The sequence below is a fragment of the Erithacus rubecula genome (genome assembly GCF_903797595.1).
Source record: "Erithacus rubecula genome assembly, chromosome: 15".
Lineage (NCBI taxonomy): Eukaryota > Metazoa > Chordata > Aves > Passeriformes > Muscicapidae > Erithacus > Erithacus rubecula.
In genome coordinates this window covers 15,265,191-15,285,844 of record NC_136667.1, presented here as the reverse complement: position 1 = coordinate 15,285,844, position 20,654 = coordinate 15,265,191, and the positions used below count along the sequence as shown (strand labels likewise).

At 42.2% G+C, this 20,654-nt stretch overlaps 1 protein-coding gene across 2 annotated transcripts in view; it reads right to left on the bottom strand.

The window, feature by feature from the left end:
* Positions 1–585: 585 nt before the first annotated feature.
* Positions 586–20,654, bottom strand: part of TAF1 (TATA-box binding protein associated factor 1) — a 29,140-nt gene continuing 9,071 nt past the window's right edge. Inside the window, exons 13-40 of one of the 2 annotated variants that reach the window (XM_079318639.1) lie at positions 20,444–20,617; positions 20,193–20,366; positions 20,004–20,108; positions 18,791–18,991; positions 17,815–17,956; positions 16,707–16,837; positions 16,115–16,195; positions 15,564–15,713; positions 15,307–15,426; positions 14,963–15,138; positions 14,022–14,263; positions 12,536–12,743; positions 12,120–12,285; positions 11,759–11,970; positions 11,405–11,513; positions 11,161–11,259; positions 10,488–10,665; positions 9,158–9,225; positions 8,643–8,765; positions 8,196–8,288; positions 8,029–8,113; positions 7,472–7,539; positions 7,277–7,393; positions 4,446–4,571; positions 3,563–3,661; positions 3,208–3,358; positions 2,299–2,476; positions 586–1,267 (exon numbers count right to left, since the gene is read on the bottom strand). In XM_079318639.1, the coding sequence (XP_079174765.1) occupies positions 1,051–1,267; positions 2,299–2,476; positions 3,208–3,358; positions 3,563–3,661; positions 4,446–4,571; positions 7,277–7,393; positions 7,472–7,539; positions 8,029–8,113; positions 8,196–8,288; positions 8,643–8,765; positions 9,158–9,225; positions 10,488–10,665; positions 11,161–11,259; positions 11,405–11,513; positions 11,759–11,970; positions 12,120–12,285; positions 12,536–12,743; positions 14,022–14,263; positions 14,963–15,138; positions 15,307–15,426; positions 15,564–15,713; positions 16,115–16,195; positions 16,707–16,837; positions 17,815–17,956; positions 18,791–18,991; positions 20,004–20,108; positions 20,193–20,366; positions 20,444–20,617 (3,993 nt within the window). In that variant the 3' untranslated portion in view covers positions 586–1,050. The remainder of the gene's footprint in view (positions 1,268–2,298; positions 2,477–3,207; positions 3,359–3,562; positions 3,662–4,445; positions 4,572–7,276; positions 7,394–7,471; positions 7,540–8,028; positions 8,114–8,195; positions 8,289–8,642; positions 8,766–9,157; positions 9,226–10,487; positions 10,666–11,160; positions 11,260–11,404; positions 11,514–11,758; positions 11,971–12,119; positions 12,286–12,535; positions 12,744–14,021; positions 14,264–14,962; positions 15,139–15,306; positions 15,427–15,563; positions 15,714–16,114; positions 16,196–16,706; positions 16,838–17,814; positions 17,957–18,790; positions 18,992–20,003; positions 20,109–20,192; positions 20,367–20,443; positions 20,618–20,654) is intronic. The other variant, XM_079318640.1, reaches the window with a different exon arrangement.

Genomic DNA, 20,654 nt, shown 5'->3' with positions numbered 1-20,654 from the left:
TCCTTCCGCGCGCAGCGCTGCGCCAAAGGCGGCGGGACTGCGCATGCGCCGCCACCTCCCGGTACCCCCGCACGTGGCCCCGCGGAACCGCCGCTCAAACAGCGGGACCGGAGCCCAAACAGCGAGACCGGGGGGCTCAAACACGGGGACAGCAGAGTTCACTGAGGAGTCGGAGCTCAAATATCGGGATAGTGGAGCTCTTAAGACCACGGCAGCGGAGCTCACTGGGGCATCACAGTTCAAACACCGGGACCGTGCAGCTCACTGGGGCATCAGAATTCGAGCACCGGGATAGCAGAGCTCAATAACCGGGACACCAGCGCTCTCATTGACGGAGCCCCAGCCACCGGCGCACGGAGAGAGCAGCAGAGGCGCCTGAGTCCCGTTCCTGCTGTGCTGCCGTGAGCTCCGGCAGCCACACGCCGGGACTCGGCACGGAGCCCCGGGGTCTGCACGGAGCTTCCCCGGGACACTGGAAATTAGCAGTGACCAGTGAATCGAGAGATGAAGTAATTGCAACTTATAGACAAAGTAGAGCAGATGTTTCTGAAGTATTGGTAGTAGACAGGCAGTTCCCAAAGCCACTCAGGGGTCAGACATCACTGTATTTGTGGTCCCAGAGAAAAAATTCCCCTTCACGAAAGGAAAATTTCCTTACAGTTGTTCATCAATAGCAAATACTTCGTTCTGAGCAAGTATTTTTTCCTCACAGACATGCACGTGTCCAACAGGCCAGTATTTCTGAGGAATTACTTGACATCTATAAAGACTGAACAACAAACCATTCAAATCTGTATCTGGATTCTGGAGCCAGTACAGGCTACAAGAACTCAAAGCTTCAGCAGGACACGCTTGTTTAAAGCTTATTTTTCACCATTTACTCATTCATATAACATGTTTTATCATCAATTAAAATATTGTATCTAAAAATAAAGAAAAAAAATCTTGTTAACACAGCCCACACTACACTGTTCCTTAAACCAAACTGGGACAAGAGAAATTCAGGAACCAAGAGTGGTGTAGGATGACCATCATCTCAGGGAAGGGAGTTCATTCATCTGAGTCCAGGTCACTGTCTCCTGCAATGGAGTGAAAGTCCTCACTGTCCTCCTCATCCTCAGACAGATGGACCTGACTCAACACACTTGGCCCAGAGCGCTGCTGTTCTTCCTCTTCCTCCTCCTCTGAGATCTCATACCCTCCAATGCTGCTGAAACTCGTGTCTCTTGTGTTGGACTTTGGGTCTGGTTCTTCATAGCTGCCATAACTAGAAGAAAGAAGAAGATAATTTCAAGTTATCTGCTGATACCAGCAATTTGGTATTTAAGTGCTGTAAGTGTTGGCTTAAAGTCCTGTGAACACTAGGAACCACTGTGCATTTCAATTCTGTCACTGGCCAGCTTTTTAAAACAGAAACTAAAGAAAAAACAGTTCCCCAATGAAACAATTCCAGTATCTTCACTCAACTCTGATACATTCCAGGCAGGAAAAACTGATTGCCCCAACAGCTTCTGTCACTTTCACTGCAGACAGAAAGTGCAGGACTTTTTTCAGCCCATTCTCAACTTCTCTAGCAATTCCTGCTGACTCTTGTCAAGGTCCTGGGCTGGACTGACCATTGCCTGCCAGCCCAGCTACCTATCAGTTCTGATGCCTGTGATTTATTAGGCAAATATCAAAAATGGCACCAAGGAACTGAATTCCACAAGTAGAAGAACAGAGAATCAAATACTTATACTCTAGAGAATGCCCAGAGAAGGGAGAGTAGGATACTGTTCTCTTGAATGCAAAAAAAAATAAAATTCATAGTGTTGTACTTTTAATTTTCTAATAATTGAACACTTTCCAAAATACAAAATATGCATATTCCTGTACTTCTGGACTCCAACTAAGCAATCGCATTTCAAGTCAGGACATGCTTGTTCTTAGCATGGGAAAAAAAAAAATTAATCTGCTAAATCACTTTTTAAATTCAAAGGCATCTTGTAGTTTGAGATAACTTGTAAAAACCATTATTTGTCCTGCCATCAAAAACCACTATGTACAAGAAATCATCCAACCTAAAAGAAGGAACTGGGTGGGTTTTTTGTAATTTAACTGATATTTTTATTAGTGAAAAATCTCACAGCAACCCCAAACTTCTGTCAGTAGGAATCACTGGTAATTATGGTTGCAAGAGCAAGAGCAGTCACAAGATAACTTTAAGAAAAATGTGAAATTTTCTTCAGGTTTATACAATGAACACTTAAAAAAATCTTTAAGAGAAGGGATTTAAAGAGGATTCCCAGCTCTAATTACCTGATATTGCTGTCCTCCATAACATGAGATGTCTCCCCACCATCCCCTTCATAGGACATCATGCTTTCTTCATTGTCCATGCCCATCCGTGTGTTCTCTTGAAGAACATGAGGCTGTTTGGGTCTCACTGCATTGGGCTCCACATCTGAGTCACTGCCACTCTCACTCAGCTGGATAGCTGTGAAATGAACCAATGCTTGGTCACCAATTGCCAGGTTTGTGCTGTCACTCACATGCCCACTGTCTGTGTTTAAAGGCTGCAGTATTGACTGGAAGGGATGTTTACAAAGTCCTGTCTCCACAAGGCAGCAGAAAAGGTGTCTGGGAGGTGACACCACCTACTGACTGCCCAATTCTGATGTTATTCCAAAGCAATCTCATTACCAACATTACTCAAAAAGGCCTTATGTCTTGTCTACTCTGAAAAATTCCCCCTTCTTCCCTCTTAATAATTTTCAAAAGTCATTGCTAAATATCACTATATGCATAAGTTTGTATTAAAACATAGAAACAGTCTGAATAACCTTTGTACACCTCTTCTTGTTTGTGATAACATTGTTTTAACATTAAGATTTTACATTTAATGTTGATAACCCTATTTCATATGAAAATAAATGCACTTTTACTAAACTACCCATTCCTGGCTCTGCATACCAAATCACACTTAGAACGTTTTCAGAATCATTGCAGTTTCACTTTATGAAATACAATCAACAAGATCTTAAGTTTGCTTGCTTTCATGTGTGAAATGAAGTACTTACAGCATTCCTATTCCACTTTTGTTTTCAATCCCATTTGTGTTCACCCAGTTCCCTCATCTTGTCCCTTGGTCTCTACTCTCTATGCATGTTTTTGTGATGGAAGCATGAGAGCAGCTGGGTTAATGGGCACTCAGAGAAGGACACTTACACGAGAATGGATTATCTCCCTCTTCATCACTCCCATCATCATCATCTTCTCCATCAGACATAAGCAAGTCTTCATAGAGGACACTGGCCTGGGGCTGCTGGGTTGATCCTTCTTCTTCATCAGCAAGGTCACCATCTGCATCTTCAACTTCCTGGGCCACACAAACAGGGATGGTGAAGATCCAGCAGCATGCTGCCTTTTCTATCACAGATTTCCCACTCTGAACATTCCCTCATTTCACAGTGCTAAATTTTCCAAACTGCATTTCAGAGCCTGTCTCAGGGCAGCAGACACAACAGACAACTCTGCAAGTCAGCACACACAATGTGGCTGGAATTTCTGTAGATATACTCACTGGGGCTGGGGTCTTAGGCTTCCCATCATCATCCTCATCAAATCCTTCAATGTCCACGTCAGAGTCCTCCTCGCCCAGCCGGCCCCGGCCCTGGCGCATCTGCACAGAACACAAAGAGCAGGGGCATCAGGAGGGCCCTGGACACCACCCAGGGCTGTGAGGGACACCTGGCCACAGAGCAGGAAGGAAAGACAGAAAGGAAAATATCCATGTGTCACTCTCAGAGCAAGGATCCTTTTTATTGCAAGATCAGAGAGCACAGTCTCCACACGCTTCTACTTGATGTGCTCATCCTTGAATTGGGAATCTCCAGCCCTGCAGCCCCAGAGTTCCTTGTTTAACTAGTTATTTCTGGAAAATAGCACTAGGTTGTAAAAAAAGTGCTTATTGTCATAATGTATTTTAAAAGCATACAACATTTTCCTCAAATCTTTTCCTGCTCCTAATTGTCATTGAATGCAACCATAATAATCTAAGCATGATCTTCTGATTCTGCAGAATATCCTTCACAATTTCCCTATTCAGAATTAACAAGGGATTGCATATTAACCCTCAGTAGCATGAGTCACCAGGTTTCTACTTCCAGAAGTAGTGAAGCAAACAAATACCTGGCCTTAGGCAGATTCTTTTGCAGCTTTTGATTCTCTATTCTTTGTTTTGCAGTGCCTCAATTCCCAGCTCTCCTTAATATATATATTTTTTTTACTTTTGCCTCAGAGCAATCAAAAGGAAGAAAAAAAAGAAAATGTTTGGAAGATATTCCCTTCTCTGCTTGAAAAACTTGATCTTTGTCACCTGTTTCCTACAAAGTCATTGCCTCCTTTTAGTAATTTGCTCATACAAGACAACTCCCCAACCAGATGAGAAAATGGAGGATTCTGACCTGAGTTCCTCGCTTCCCTGTGGTAGTGATGGGAGTGTCCATAGCAGACAAATTGCTTTCATCTTGATAGAATGAAGCACCATGGGACACACTGAGGGAAGTGCTGGTATCATACAAATCTGGTGGCTAAAGTATAGGTGGAAACAGGAGACAGAACATTCTCAGGCACTCAACTGAGACTGGAACAGTATCTTGAGAGGCAAGACTGGGATTTCAGGACTAAATGCATCTTTTTGGCATGGTGTTCATATTATTACACACTGTTTAATATAATTATTCTTAAAGAAAAATAGGGGTAAATGCAATGGCTCACAACCTCAGCTTTGAAGTTTGATTTGATTTGAACTGATTTTAAAACAGAAATCAGTACTTCTATACAGTGCTATTCTACAGGGGTCAAAATCATAAATGGGCTCCACAAGAATTAAATACATTTATAAAGAATAGACTTCTCTGCAGCTCATGAATACAATGTTCCAGGTGCAACACCAGTTTAAGGTGCCTGAACAACCAATTCCCAGAAGCAGAGGGTTTTGCTGTAAAAATTATTACTGCATGTTTGCATCCACCTACTTCTGTTCCCTGCCAGAGACAGGAGACTTGATTACATCAACCTTTGGTCTGACTCAGCATGGCCCTTTGCATTTACTTCCTACAATGGGAAGGGTGTTGCAGCCCCAAATGCTCCAATCAGAACTGGGAAAAGTGTAGCACATATGAAACAGCAAAGCTTCAGCTTCCAATCAGTCCTATGTAAATTACTGTCTCCACCCCTAAAGCTGACACAAGCAAGAAAAAGGGGATTTGGATAAAGTGTTTCAAAAGCCAACCTGCAGTTTGCATGCAGATTGACTGCTGAAGAGTTAATGAAGAGCTACATATTAGGATTTTTATAAAGTTGCTTTACAATGCACAGTTCACAGGTCATGACAATACTGAAAGTCTTAAGAACAACAGCAATAATTCTTAAATTAGGCAAAACAGGCTTCCTAAGAATTTAAACAGATGTGTAAAGCAGACAGGTCTCAGCTGTATTTGCTTTTTATATCCTGGAGGGCAACCTCTGAACACACATATGGGGAGATAAATGTTGGCTGTCCCATCTGCATTTAAAATAAAGGGGACTAAAGCCAAGCAATGTCCAGCAGACCTGCTGGCTGTGACAAGTTTGGCAGTGTGGGAAGTGGGACTGTGCCTAGGAGCAGAGGGAAAGGGTGGCCTTCAGGTGACAACTTCAAGGAGAAGCTCAGAGAGCTCTTTCCTCTTACCAAGGATAGTTCCCTGCTCAGGCCTCCTCCCCTCTCTTCTGATCACCAGCTTGGAATAAAACCAGCCCAAGTAACATTGCTCTTGGAAGGAACCATCAGGCCAGACAATGGCATTTTTGTCCCTTGCTCTGATGCATTGGGATCAGCACTGATGCCATTTAATTCTTGAAATATGCCAACAAATAGTTTCAGGAACTCATCTCCAAAGACTCTTGCAACCCAATACATCCTATTGGCAGGAAGGTCTTTTTCCATGATACTCAGTTTCAGTATTCCCAGTCTGCTGAATTTGATAATTCCTAGCAATCACTTTCTGCCTTCCTAAAATGCTACCAAATTTTTATTTTTGTGGGGAGAAATGGATGGGAGGGTGTTAAATATTATCCCAAACCCAACTGTGTCCTGCTATCCTGGCTCAGCCATGCAGTCTTTGTATACTTCTTGTCCAAACAAATTTTAAACTCATTTTTCTCTTAAAAATAATCTTCATAAAGTGTTCCTGAACATCACACCCTTTTCTGCTCTGACTTTACTAAAATTAAATGCAACTTTCCAGATGCAATTACATCAGACTTGCACAGAATCAAAAAATTATTGATCTACAACTGAGATGAACAATTGCAAAGAAAGCTTTGATTAGTCTTCCTATACCACAACATTTGCATTTTATCATTCAATTATTAACACAGAGATCTTTCCCAGGGCCTTTGAACTTTCCCAAATAAACAAAAGACACATCTCATACACTAGGATGACATTCCTTCCTTTCCTAGGCAAATTCCAAATATAATTTTAGTTTTCATGAATTAATTTGTCATTCCTGGTGAAAGTTTTTCACTGATGTTTTTAAAAACAACCAAACCATCCAAGATAAGATGAATTATTTTTTAAAAAGTCTAAGTAGCTTACAAGTCTTTGCCAAACTGTAAACAATGAAAAGAAGCCTGGCATGAACTTGCTGTGTAACACATAAAAAAAAACCTGAAACACACAATTGTCTGCTATAAAATAATGATAAAGGTTAAAAACCATTATTTTCCACTAGAACAGAGATGTAAAGGATCCCAGCCATGAGGGCACAGTCTGACTTTGCTGACCATATTAGGCAGTTTCTTTACCCACAGCAATGAGCCTTTCCAACAATATCACTACCAAACAGTTCCCTGGATTCCTCTCAGCACTACATCCATGTTTTGTCCTCATGTTCTCCTTACCTGTCCACTGCTTGACTTCTGAGGGTTTATAAATCTTACACCTGCACAGTCCTCAACCTTCCAACCAACACTCAGCTGTACCTGACTGTACACAGCTCATCTTTAGACCAGTTTTAATACTTGCTTGGGAAATGTCTCTTTGTCTTAGGTATCCCCACTCTCTGAAGCAGCAGAACTGCTTCTTACATTTATTCTTTAAAAGTAAGGGTTAGCACACCATCCAAACAAGATACTCTACTAAAAGACAAACTGCAGACAGATGGAGAACACAAAATAAAGAGGAAAATTGGGATCAAACACTCAGGAGATTGAAACTAAAAGAAAGTGAAAGCCTTGCTTGGTCACTTGCCTGTGGAGTGTAGGGACCAGGGGTCATAGGATCAAGACTTTCCAGATCTGCCTCCTCCAGTGCTGCTTCCTTAGCTGTAGAGATGTCTCTCTCGAGTTGAGTCAGGTGCTCATCATACTAAGAACAAAAAAGCTTGTTAAGGTTGCAGAACAGAAAATTCAAACTGTAAATATTCCAGTAAAGTTGTTCACATACCTCAGCTAAAGTCTGGTAACAGATGTTTACAATCTCCTGGGCTGTTTTTGTGTACTGGCTGTCTGACCCTACAGTAAGAAACAAATCTCTTTAGACGTTCTGATGTTTTTTCAATTCCAGATGTCAAGACAGCAAGACAGGTTTTGGTTACACAGGTCCCTAAATCCCAACTCCTGATGTGAGGAGAAATACAAAGCAGGGCTCACATTTGGCTAAAATAGCACAACCAGTTTGTTCTAGCATTGAAAGCATGGTATAGGACACAGGAAGGTTGTACCCTGTCTATCTCAAGGAAATTCCCAGAAACAAATCATTGGAGTACTGAGCAAGCAGAACATCCTCCCCAAATGTAACTGTCCCATTCTGCACCAGATAGTAATAAAGCTTCATGTGACAGTGAAAACAGCACTGTTTAAGCATCTCTATCCTCAGGAAAGGAAAACAATCATCAAGTCCATAATTCACAGCCTCAGGCTTCAACACACTTTGGCAGTACAGGTGCCCAGATGAATTAATTTAAGTACAAAAGGCACTGAAGCCTCATTTCCACCACCTACCATTGTACTTAATGCTGTTGGCAAGGATGAGGTTAACATCATCCAGGAAAGTCTCCCTGTTCTGGTATTTGTGTTTGGAGATATTCTGGAAGAGAATTGTCACCCTGTAAGTGATCAGGACTAAAGACCAAGTCTACACAAGAGACTGCTCAGGTCAAGCTACACACCTTACGGATGGTCTCCAGATCCATTGGATTAGCAATCACCTTGTAATAATCAGGAACAAACTTTTTGTTAACTGGATGGTGAAATGGCCAAGACTGAAAGAAAAAAAAAGAAAACAGAAAGTTTAGAAAGCATCTGTGTAGAATTTTCTACAGTTTGAGCTACAAATTTCATAAAACAAGTCTCCAGAACTGATTAACACTCCAAATGTATTTAAGGTATTTATAACAAGACCTCTTGAATCCAATCATCTAAGTTCAGGAGGGACACTGAGAAAAGATCTACCAGCTGGATTTTTAACAAGACCTGTTGATATCTATTCAGCAGTAGGAACATATAATACAAAATAATAATTTTACAGAGGACTTTTCTATTTAGTATCACTGTTTTCTCCTCAACAAGATCAGCACATTTTGCACATAATGCACACAGTCACTCAAGCTACATACATCTGGAACTGCCATCATCTTTTGAGTCACAATGTTATCCAAAATGAAGGAAAAGGCCACTTGATCATCATCATCCAGGAGAGGATTAATTGCTTTTTCTAATCGAGCCAGTTTATCTTCCTTCTGCAAAAGAAGTGGGGAACATCAGGGGCTGACCCTAAACTAATAACTGAACTATCATGATACTCTGTCCCACAGAGACTCCCATGCACCTTTTTATGAAAACACTTTTAACTAACAAGGGGTAATAGCCAATATATAAACCTATAGATAAGATAAAGGAACTAGAATAAGAAACAAGCATCTATTGTTTTCAGAAATGCTCCCATGGGAACTGTTTAAATGGTAAAAATTCAAATTCCTTCTAGGGTAGGAGGAAGAACACCCTTAATTTTCTACTACTCTCCCTAAACCCCTGTGTTTTGCCTATGCACATTATCTATTCTCAAAGTCTTCAACCACCCCTGACTACTCCTCCCCTTCCATTCTGACCACAACTCATTCACAGAACTTGCCTCTTTTAGCTTTTCATCACACAGGTCGAGCATGGACTGGGATATCTGTGTCAGTGAGTGCTTTGGCCCTGCAAACATACACAGCAAGTGCAGCTTGATTAAAAAGGCCCAATATGATTTAAAAAGTCACAATATGATTTAACTTTACTCCTAAAGCATCACTGATTATATTTCTGGCAGAGGTAGGAGTATAAACTTGAGTATATTCTCAATACATACAATTATTCAAGGTCAACATGCATTTTATATGAGAAAAAATTTCTTTGCAGTAAATAACATTCCTGGCACACATTCTGGTAAAGTTTGGAAAGCAGCTGTGCCTATGGCAGGCTGGCCTCCAAGCCCTCCACCTTTGCCAAATATTCACAGTATAAATCATGAAATTTCTGTTTCCTTCACTAAGTCCAGTCAGTGAAGCAGAACTGCTAAGGAAGGCAATATGGACATTTCATGAATATTCAAAAACCCACAGCTTTAAATAATTTCAGGATTCCTCAGACATGGAAACAAACATTTGCAAGAGAACTATGAAATAAAAGGATCTTACTTATTAGGATAGATCAGGGATTTAACTTTCAAAATAATAAAGGAAGCAGCAAACACACAAACCCCATGCTGCTGGTGTCACCCTCAATGCTGCACAGCCTAGATAGACTCAATGCAACTGGGAGGTTCTTCTGTCAAATTAGTATATTTTGGACAAAGACCTTTCTATCAGCAGTCAGACTAAAGCTCACCCCCAATGAATCAGCACTTTCCCCCAGCAGATACATGCACAGAATCTATGCCTTTATTTTAAACTAGTTTTCTTTCATTTTTTTAAAACTAATTTCCTGACCCTCCCAAATGGGAAAAAAGTTTATTACCACTAAGAATCAAATTATGCAAAATCATGACAGCAAACTCTTCTTAAGGCACTGGTTTCAGTGGTTGTTAACTATTCCTATTTGCATTGAAAGATTCATTCAATAAAGCACAACAGTGTAATCTACTGAAAACAATGTTTTGCTTAGCTATGAATGAGATAGGCAGGACTTGAAACACACAGAGGTTTTCAGTCATTGAGTCACCCCAAGACACAGACCCATAATTGAATTTCAATTACCACATTACAGTCATCATTTAGTTGTTGCTACATGCAGGAATTAATTTCTTTCTTATTTATTAATTAGTTCATCAACATTAATATAATCTTACAGGTATACCTGGAAAAATACACGTTCACTATTGTCATCTAGTAGTGAATTTGTTCTGCTTTTGTTGACTCTAAATGTTCCACACTATCCATGCACAATGTAATAGCAGAAAGAAGATTTCCCAGTGTTTTTACCATTGTATGTGGCACTGTTCTTCACAATGAGCTCCAGGTGCTCCCTGAACTCCTCCCGGGATGGGTACAGCCTCTTACGCACGTTCTCACGCAGCGTCTGCAAATCCATGGGCCGGGTAATGATCTTATAATAATCTTTGACAACTTTTGGATTTACAGGCGTGTGGAAGGGGTATGTCTGAGGAGGAAAAGAAATAAATGTTTATTAGCACAGTTCTGGTACAGCTCATCTCAGTGTAACCTCCACGACAGCAAATGCTTCGTTCTACAAAATATTCTCTTACACCATCATAAGAAAGAAAATCTCACAGAGAATTCTCAGATGGTATTTTTGATTGCAGCACAAAAGTCAAGAAACTGAACTTTAAAATTCTCATTTCAAGTCAATTCTTCCATTTAATCTTTTGATTTTGCAAATTTCTGGAAAAGTCTGGTGAGAAAAGAGTTAAGTACAGATCTTCTCCAGTGCCACATATATAAAAGCATATATGGCATACACTACTACATTTCATGCATCTTACCTGATTTTGTTAAAAAAAAAAATTAAAAATCACCTATGAGCTTTGAATATGTATCCACACAAAACTAGCCAAATTCTGGTGTCTACAACACATACCCTACTTCAACCATATTGCTTGAGATGCAGGATTTGGGTGTCATAGCCTAAACTTACATTGGGAAGATCCCTGATGTCGTTGATAATGCCCTCCAAGATGGATGAGAGTGTCACCATGGGATCTGTTCGCCGCCGGTGGATGGATTTATGGGGACGCTGAAGAAATGAGAGGCAGAAAAATGAAGACAGTTCCAAGATGCTAAACATTTACTCACAGAAATCTGGGCAGGCACAAGGAGGCAGTTAAGGGCCTGGCCAATTGGTACAAACAGAAAGGGAGGTGCTGCAATCAGTCACTCACATTGAGATAATCACAGTGCACCGTTGTCCCCACGCGGCGCTTCTTCTTCGGAGGAAGCTGCTGCTTAGGGAACTTCAGGACCAGGGATTTCCTGCGAACCTCATCAGCACTAGGCACAAACACAAAAGCACAATACTTCCTTCAGCCCTCATGTGAGCCAATGTCCCCCAGTAATAGCTCCATCAGTAGTTCCATTTGCCCTGATACCAAAAGCACAATTGAAATGTTGTAGTAACAGGTTTGTAAAGCCCTGTCACTTAATTCCTGTGACTAATATAAATATGAGTATTCTGCATTAAACTCTACATTGTTTATTTTTACTATCCCTACCTGTTGCTCTGTTTTTTCCCTTACCTCTCAATCAGTTGTTTGCCCAGTACAATTTTCGTTCCTTCAACTTTGATGAGTTCTTCATTGTCATTGTGAATGACTGTTTTTTCCAGCTCTTCCTCCTGCTCCTCTGTCATTGCAACAGGATTAGAAGGTGGGGCATTTGTTTGGTAGTAAAGAGGACAGAACTTATTAGTCCTCATGTGCCCAATTGCACCACATGCTCCACATTTCAGCTGCAAAAATAGAAGGTGACACATCAGAATTCATGTATGGGCTCCTAGTTTTGAAGCAAAGCATCATTAAAATCCCCCAGTGAGATCTTCAGTACATCACTAGAACTAAAAACTTCTCCAATAGCCAAAACCTGTATGGATCTGCTTACTTTCAAGTCTGGACGCTCTTTCATTTTCTTGGGCTTCTTTTCAGGAGGGCCCTTGAGTTTCTCTTTCTCTTGGTTCCGCTTTAGCCGCCGTAATTGCTCCTGGATCCTGCGCCGCTCCTTCCGCATCTCCTCGCGGTGCTGCTCGTCAAACAGAGCAAACTTCCGTCTGGGTGGGGGAAAAACAATGCAGAAGTTTTCCAGCCTAGTTCATGATTTACCAGGTACCCTTCTGGCAGGTCAACCACCACACAAAGTTTGTGACACCCTCCAAACGGACAGCCATTAAACCTCTCTTCCTCTCCACAATTACAGCGCCAGGCTCCTACTCTCCATTGCGCATTTCTTCGCTCTGCCAGTGGAATGGAATAAGCCTGTGGCAGAGTCACAAGGGGCAGGAGGAGCTGAGGAAGCCTTACATGAACTCCTCGTCCTTGGTGGTGCGGATGCGGCAGTAGGCGTCGATGACGGCGGCTTTCCGCACCGTCTCGCACCGCACGTATTCCTTCCCGTCCTCGTCCCTGAACGTGCGGTAGATCTTGAGGCGGCGGCCGGTGGCAGAGGAGTTCAGGCTGGTCACAGAGGCAGTGTCATCATCCTTGTGAGAGTTTGCTGAGGCTGCTGAAGCTGTCGCCACAAAAAAAAAATGCTTTATTTGCTTCTCGTTTTTTTCCAAGCTGTAGAAATATCATTGTTTAAATACAGCAGATAGTTTGGCTTAAAAACTTTCAACACACACACACACATTCAGGAAAATCTAATAGAAGTCTTTCCCTTGCTTGCTCATATTCTCTTATCATGGCATGAAATCGAGCTGAAACAAAGATATTGAATTATCCACACAGATTATAAAGCCAGAGGGAACAGCTACACTCAACGTGGACCCACAGGTGCCACCTGCAATGCAATTGCATTCTGGCCCTGAAGATGGATTAGTTACAGTGCTTTTTATCATAGCTGTGGTTATCTGGCAGAAACTGAGGGTCAAGAATTATCCAGTTTTTCAAGGAGTGCTCCAACCCGTGACCACAGAATGTTTTCAGCACCATTCATAACTCTGGTTGAGAGGTTTCGTACAAAGTAACACTGGATATCTTTTCATGAGATAATAATCCTCAAAAAATCTTCCACATATCCCTTATAGATGATTTGAGTAACTATTAATTGGTAATTTATTCCCAATTTGAGAATAGATGGCAACAATAACACTGATTAGGATGCAGAGCTCAGCTTTGCTCGCACATATTCAACAACTAACAGTGGTCATGGGCACCTCATGAAGTTCATTCACAGGTCAAACATTTTACCAGCCAGTCCAGGACATGTCAAGCTCTCTGTTGGAATGCACTTAAAATAAGCACATCTCCAGGAGAACCAAATCTGGCAGCTGCCCAATTTACCTCCACAGCACACAGTGTAACACACTGCTATCAGCCTGCAGACAGTGCCTGCTTCACACACACAGCTGTGTGTATGCAAAAGATCCAACTACACAACTATAAGAAGGTTGCAGGAACTGCGTATGAAAGCATCTTGAGAAAAATACTGAAAAAACAGTTCCCCTTACCCCACCTTCACTCAAAAAAAAAAAATAATTTAAAAAAAAACTTTAGCAGGAAGCAGGAAAGCAGCAGTGACTATCTAAAGAAATACCAGAGTAAGTTTATAGATCAAAATAAACAAAAGATATGAGGCAGAGAATACGCTTCACATGCACTTTCAGCCACTAAGTGCTCAAGAGAAGGAAGAACCCCTGGAGAGGGAAAAGCCCCAGATAAGCATGTTTATACATTCTCCCTGTAAAGAATCCACACTCTCTTGAGAGGCAGATCAGCGCACTTTGCAGCCTGACATAGACCCCTGCCTCCCTTCCCAGGCATAATTCTTGTGGTTGCAGTTACTTACACATTCCCTTTTTGTCTCTCCTGTCCTTTTTGCCCCTGTCTTTGTCATTGCCACTGTCTTCTCCCAGCAGCATCCTTTGCAATTCCTTCCGTTCCTGCTCTTCTCTTTCCCGAGAGAGTTGAGAACTAGTTTTCTTGTTCTGTAACATATTCTCAATGTTCTTTCCCATCTCTTCAAAGTCACTGTCTTCAGCTGAACTGCTATCTGTGTCTGTTGACAGGATCTCAGTGGATTCCAGAACCCTAAAATAGAAGGCATCCTGAAAGTCAGTGAGTGTTGCCCTCCCAACTAAAAAAAATAAAAAATCAGTCTGTCACCTTCCCAAAAATACAAAGTTAAAATGATGCAGAAGTTTGAGAACTAATGATACAAATCACTATTACAACAGGCATCATATATTCCCTTCTCAGCCCTTCTTTTAACCCTCATATCTAAAAGATCACCTACTTCTAGACAATCTTTTCCAAATCTCTTTCTCATTAGTAATACTTTATTCCCTCATCACTCTCAAGTCTCAGGCCAGAACAAGGAATAATGTATGAATTCTTCTGGCATTTCTGAAGTATAAGACATAGAATTGGTACCTGCTACCCAAGAGAGAGATGGCATATTGCTCATAACAGAACAAAACAAAACAAAAAAATGAAAGGAAATAAGGTGGTGAACTACTGATGTGTGGAACTGCAGAACATCTCATGTTGTGACTCTGCAACACATTCCACCTTTCCCAAAGGCCTGTGACAGCAAGACACTAAACCTGAGGGTTTCTATTAACAGCCAAAGGCCTGTTTCTTAGTGCTGTATTTCATGGGCTCAACAAGTTGAATCAACATCAACATCTGCACCATCACATATCAGCAACCCCAGGCATGCAGAGTGCTGGACTTTGGAGGTGGGGACAGGGTGGGGCTCAAGGCTGTGAACACGGGATAAGAACTGACTTATTTTGTAAGTCAAAGATGCGCTGGCACTCTTCTTTGTATCTCTCCTGGTGTTCTGCCACGGAGAAGCGAGAGCCACGGGCGAATTTGCTCATGGGCCCTTCCCCTGAGCGTGCCTGCTCCGTGGACATGGTCCGGACCACATCGATCACTTCCCACCGCGACAGCTTCTTGATCTGCCAGGAGGAACAGGGAGTGGCTTTAGAGACACACAGCTGAGGGAGCTGGCTATGGATCCCAAGTCCTCTCCACACGAGGTCAAAGTGGAAATGTATGTGTCCCTTCCACCATCAGCTGCTAGAGCCATCAATGAAGTGTGCAGCCTGCTCTGGGTTCACACTCACCTCCTCCTCAGGCACTCCAAATTTCCGCAGAAGCTGTTTGGCATTTTTCAGGGAAAGTCGGCGCAAATCCGCATCTGTGCCAGTCACTGTCTTCTTCACTGGCTGAGGTTCTTTATCGTCCTGTTCAGAGGAACATTCAGCCTTTTAATGTCATAATAGTCTTTCCTAGACTCATTGATATTTTCTCTTCCTTATGTCCCGTATTTAGTCCACTTCTCCCACATGCCTTCTCAGCTATTGCTCCTTTGGAACTATACCTTCTGCTGGGTTGGTTTGTTTGGAATCTTGACATAAGAAAATCCTTCCCCACAACCAGTGGGATCTGCAACACCAGTCACTTCTAGGAGGCACTTGCCCTTCATAGCAGCAATGAAGGCTCGTGTGGTGTTCCAGGGAGCCGTGCGCACCTGCCAGTGAGAAAATAAACAATCATAACCCTGATACAGTCCTGGCTTTTATTATGGAATTCTTCAAGTCATACTGAGAACTTTTCAACTGACACAATGAGGGTGAATTCCTTTCCTTGATCCTTCAGCTGCCCTGATAACACTTCAATGAATAATCAAAGTGCTAAGGAACTCACAAAAAGGCATTTAAGGTAAAAGAAGCCTAGTCCTGAAAGGACCTGCAAGAACAATCACCAAAGACAGGTATGAGCTGCCAGCAGAAGTACCCAGGAAAGCTGTGTGAACATGTGAACCACTGAATCTTACTTTAAATATGTCCTTTAAATATAAAGACCTCATTTTTCTCCTGCCATTCAAATTTATATACTGGTGTACACACTCATACAGCACTCTGATGATACCTCATCATCAATCTTCATTTGGAAATCCTCTTCATTCTCCTCTTCTGGAGCAAAGAAGGATTTCTCCCCATAACCTGCATCCTGCAGAGAAATATTAGGGAAAAAATGAGAAGCTGAAGTCTTATAAAGGTTACTAGAGAGAGAACTAGAAGTGTCTCTGTGGAGACTTGCCATGCAGAACGAGCAAACTTCCACAGACAGTTGTCTGCAAGATTCACAGATGTCAAACTGCCCAATATTTTGACAACCTCCATAACTAAACAGTGCGATCAACTTCAAAAAAATAATCAGAGTCTCTTACAGCCACCTGCTGGTTACTTTCTGCTGTAGACTCCAGGTATAAACAGAAGACCTTTCTTGGACCTTCCCTTTGGTACTTTTGAGCACAGCTAATTCAATATTCAGATAATAGGTGGGGAGAACACAGTGTTTCTCTCTTTAAAACCTAACTCCGTTTTCTGCAGCAGCAAACAGCAAGTGACACAACAGTCAAGGACCTAACTTGTCTACTTTATAGCAGAATTAACTTTAGCAGGAGGTGTTACCCCTCCCAGGGTATCAGCAATTTGCCTTGGAGCCAACCAGGATTTACCTTGAGCCTCTGCTCAGCAGCAATCATGCTGTAATAGGCACAGCACTGCTCTGGGGACACCATGGCTCTGATCTCCTCCTCTGTTGGCAACCTGAAATCCGGCTTCAAAACCCACCAGTTTGAGTCCATCCCTGAAAAATGCACAGGTCAAACACTGAGCAGCTTCCCACGTGTGCTGGATGACACCACAGTCCCAGCTTTCATTTGCATGTATTTGCTTGCAAAACACAACACAGCCACACACAGAGGGAAGGGAATATGTTTGTGTTGTGTCTTTAATGAGCAAATCACCGCTCAAAGGGTTATTAAAAATATCTAAACTGTAGGCACTTCTCACCATCAAGCACACTTATGCCAAAATAAAGTATGGTTTATCAGGGACTGTTGCCTCCTTCTGCTCTGTCTGGAGCTCCAGGAGTGTGGGAGCCCAGGGCGTTGCCCTGGCCTCCTTGGGGGTCTCAAAACCCCCCTGGCAAGGGTCTCAAAGACCTCTGAGTGAGACTCTGGTGTTACAGGTGCTGAATTCTAACCCCTGGGGGAAGTTGTCAGCACAAAGAGAATGGAAACAAGCTACCAAAATTAGTGAAGTGTAAATGAGATTGTTAGAATGTAGATAAATAGGTTTTTTTGAATGTTTATGAAAAGGGACACATGGCCAAGATGGAGAATTTGGGGGGTGGACACCTTTTCCTCCTCCTTCTCCATGTCATCCATGCTGGATGACACGTTGGCACTCTTGGATTGGATGGGGTCAGGGCTGGACCATTTAATAAAATTGTATTATATTGGGAAAATTTTGTAAACATGTAATACATAGTACAAACTATATAAGATAAGCCCTGCCTTCACCAGGCAGATCCCACCATGGATGCCAGGCTGAGCAGACCCTGCTGGCCAGGCAAAAAGTCCCCGAGATATTAAACAATAAACAATCCTTGGAAAAAGAGAAAACCGTCTCTGGCAATCTCTCTTTGGCCGCTTCAGAGAAAACCAGAGTTTGAACCACCTCATGTCCCTCTGGGGTGATCTTGGGGCAAAGGAGAAACCCCAGAGTGGGACACAAGAGCAGCAAGGGATGGCTGAGCAGCAGGCAGGAGCCCTGCAGTACCTGTGCGTTTGAAATCGGCGCAGAGCTTCAGGCGCTTGCGGATGCTGCTCTCGGAGTGGGAGGGAAAAGCCTTCTTGATGTCCTCCATGCGGATCCTGCGCGGACGGTCCCGGCTCTTCCAGAAGAGCCGGTAGATAAAAACCTACAAACAAACCCATTCGTCCAAAGAAACCACAAACCAACCTGCACACGCAGTATAGATGATGGTTCTGGTGACTGCTTCAGACTCACTACTCGAAAAACATTGTTTCTCATAAATTTATTGAGTGAGGTTTTCCAAGCCACGTGTCTGCTTCAGGTTCAGCTGTTTTTGAGAATGCGGTGGGGAAGAAATATTTGTCTTGAAAGGTTGTTTTATCCCATGAGAAATGTCTGTGCTTTGGCACAGAAATTCTGTGAACAGCAGGGATTTTCCTGCTCTGCAAATACCTCTGGAGTTATAATTTTAAGTTAAATTGACAGTAAATTACTAGAAATTTTCTCCAAAATCTGAACTTGGGGATAATTCCTGGAAGTTCACGGACTGTTCTAAAGCTTAACCATCACAAGATCTAGAAAATTAAGGAAGACCTATGGAACAATTCCAATCCCATACTGTTCAATAGCACTGTGATAAAATTCCTTAATTGTTTTTTAGTAAAACCCATCTAAGTGTCATTTTACACAGCACACATTACTTCAAAACTCACTCTATCTTCTTCAGTTTTGTACACTTATATATAAACTTGTAACCTGTTATTCTAATAATAAATATAATAACAATAGGAAGTAATAAAAAAACTGTTATCATTTACTTATCAGATAGGATGCCATTAAAACAGAAGACACGTTATAAATCTTTGGTTAAATGAAAATTAAAATAGTCTGCTGGTTAACATGCAACTCTTGCAGTGCTCTCACCTCACAAGAAAACAAACAAAAAGGAGTCACAGCAGGACAAAAGACCCTCCAGATCCCCAAATAATCTATCACATACCTGCAGGAAGTCTCTGATATGTGTGTTAGCTCGCTTGGAGTTGGGACCAGGTACTTCATAGAGTGGGCACTCCTGGCCAACCACAAAAATATCCACCAGTTCTCGAATGTAGTAGCCTTGTCGTGTCCTGATGATCAGGAAATCTGTTTCAGGCATCTTGTGTAAATAGATGGGAGCCCGGAAAAGATTGTTCTCAAATGCCTGTTAAAAGAAACAAATCAAAGTTCAAAAGTCAGGTTTTGATCACATCTCCTGTGATACAATCTACAAAAATGCTCTTAAAAAAACCCCAACACCCCAAGGTTCATTGCAATGGTATACCACCATTTTTATCACAGTATATGTAGATACGTAGGGAATAGTCAAGGATGAAGAGCAAAACCTTAAGAAACACTAGAACAAATGCAGGGATTGAAAGGCTCTTTGGACATTTGGAAGTACTTCAGGACCATTAAGGAGGTACTTTCAAAAAAAGACAGAAAGAACAGATCTGCAAAAGAGCACAACAACCACAGAAACCAGCCTAATACACAATTAATATTGTTAGTTCTGTGATGAATCTCTAGTATGAACCTTTACATTACCTTTCTCCTGTGGTACAGAATGAAAGAATTATTGCTGCAGCAAGAGCAGCTAGCATTAACTGAAATCCATTTATATTTACATTTATGGATTATTAGCCAGGTAGTCTTTGTAACACTCTTAGTTCCTCTTCCCATCTCAAATGTATATATTTTAACAACAGAGAGAGGCTCATGAAAGCAGAAGCCTGTACACCTGACTGGTATCCAAAAACCAGAAGTACAATCCCCAAAAGGTACATATAAAATACTAGACTATGAGAAATCCATGTTTTTTATCCCCTCCAGCACTATGCATTCAAGCAGCTTTGGTTTTCCCCTCAATCCTCTCTAACACTATTTCTATTTGCAAAACAGCAAAAATTCACAACTCTTGCAAACTCCTACAACAATTTTAAAAAGCATACAATAGAGATTAAAAAAAAAAAAGCAAGGAACTGAATTACTATCATCATTTAATTACTAACAGTAATTACTATTACTAGTAAGCAAAGAAACATAAACTGGAACTGAAAAGGAAGCCGTTGTTTTTTTTATTTGTGATTGAATAAATAGGGCTTGTAAAAAGTACTCTGCCTATTAAGCCACATCCAATTTATTTGTCTTTTAAATGCAAAAACGTCATTCCTCACCTGCAGTAACTGGCCTGGATGCAGAGAACCCAGGAAGGGAGAAGTGTGACAATAAACAGTCTCTCCATATTTACAGTCTGGAGCTCCTGGATCTTTGCCAGGTTTCTGGAAGGTGCAACGGAGGTGCTGTTAGCTCTCGGCGAGAGGCAGAGGGAAATCACCGTCCAGCAGCACAATCTGCATACTCACCCTTTTGTAGTAGTTTTTAATCTTTGTTGCCATGCCAACCTGCATCATCAGAGGGGCGTTCTCCTCACTGTACTCGGCCAGGATGAGATCTCCATCCTTGCCCGTGAGGTCCTGCGGCGTGCGCATGAAGAACATCTCCCCCCCTCCGGAGGCCTGGCGCTCCTGCTCCCTCATCTGCGCCGGGACAAGGGACAGCGTCACAACAGCCCACCCGCAGCCTGCAGCCACGGCACGCCCTGCAGCAACTGCACCTTGGCTTTCTTCTTGATGTGCTTCAGCAGGGGCTGCACGGCGTGGGGCCCGGGCTGCGACAAGGCACCAAAGGAGTATTTCTTCAGGGGAGGCCGATGGAACTGCCGGAGCTTCATGGGACCCATGTGGGTGGGGAAGAAGGGCTGGCGGAGCTCCACGGCTGGGATGGAGTGCTGATACACAACAACAGCTGGGTTAACAGGGAGTGCA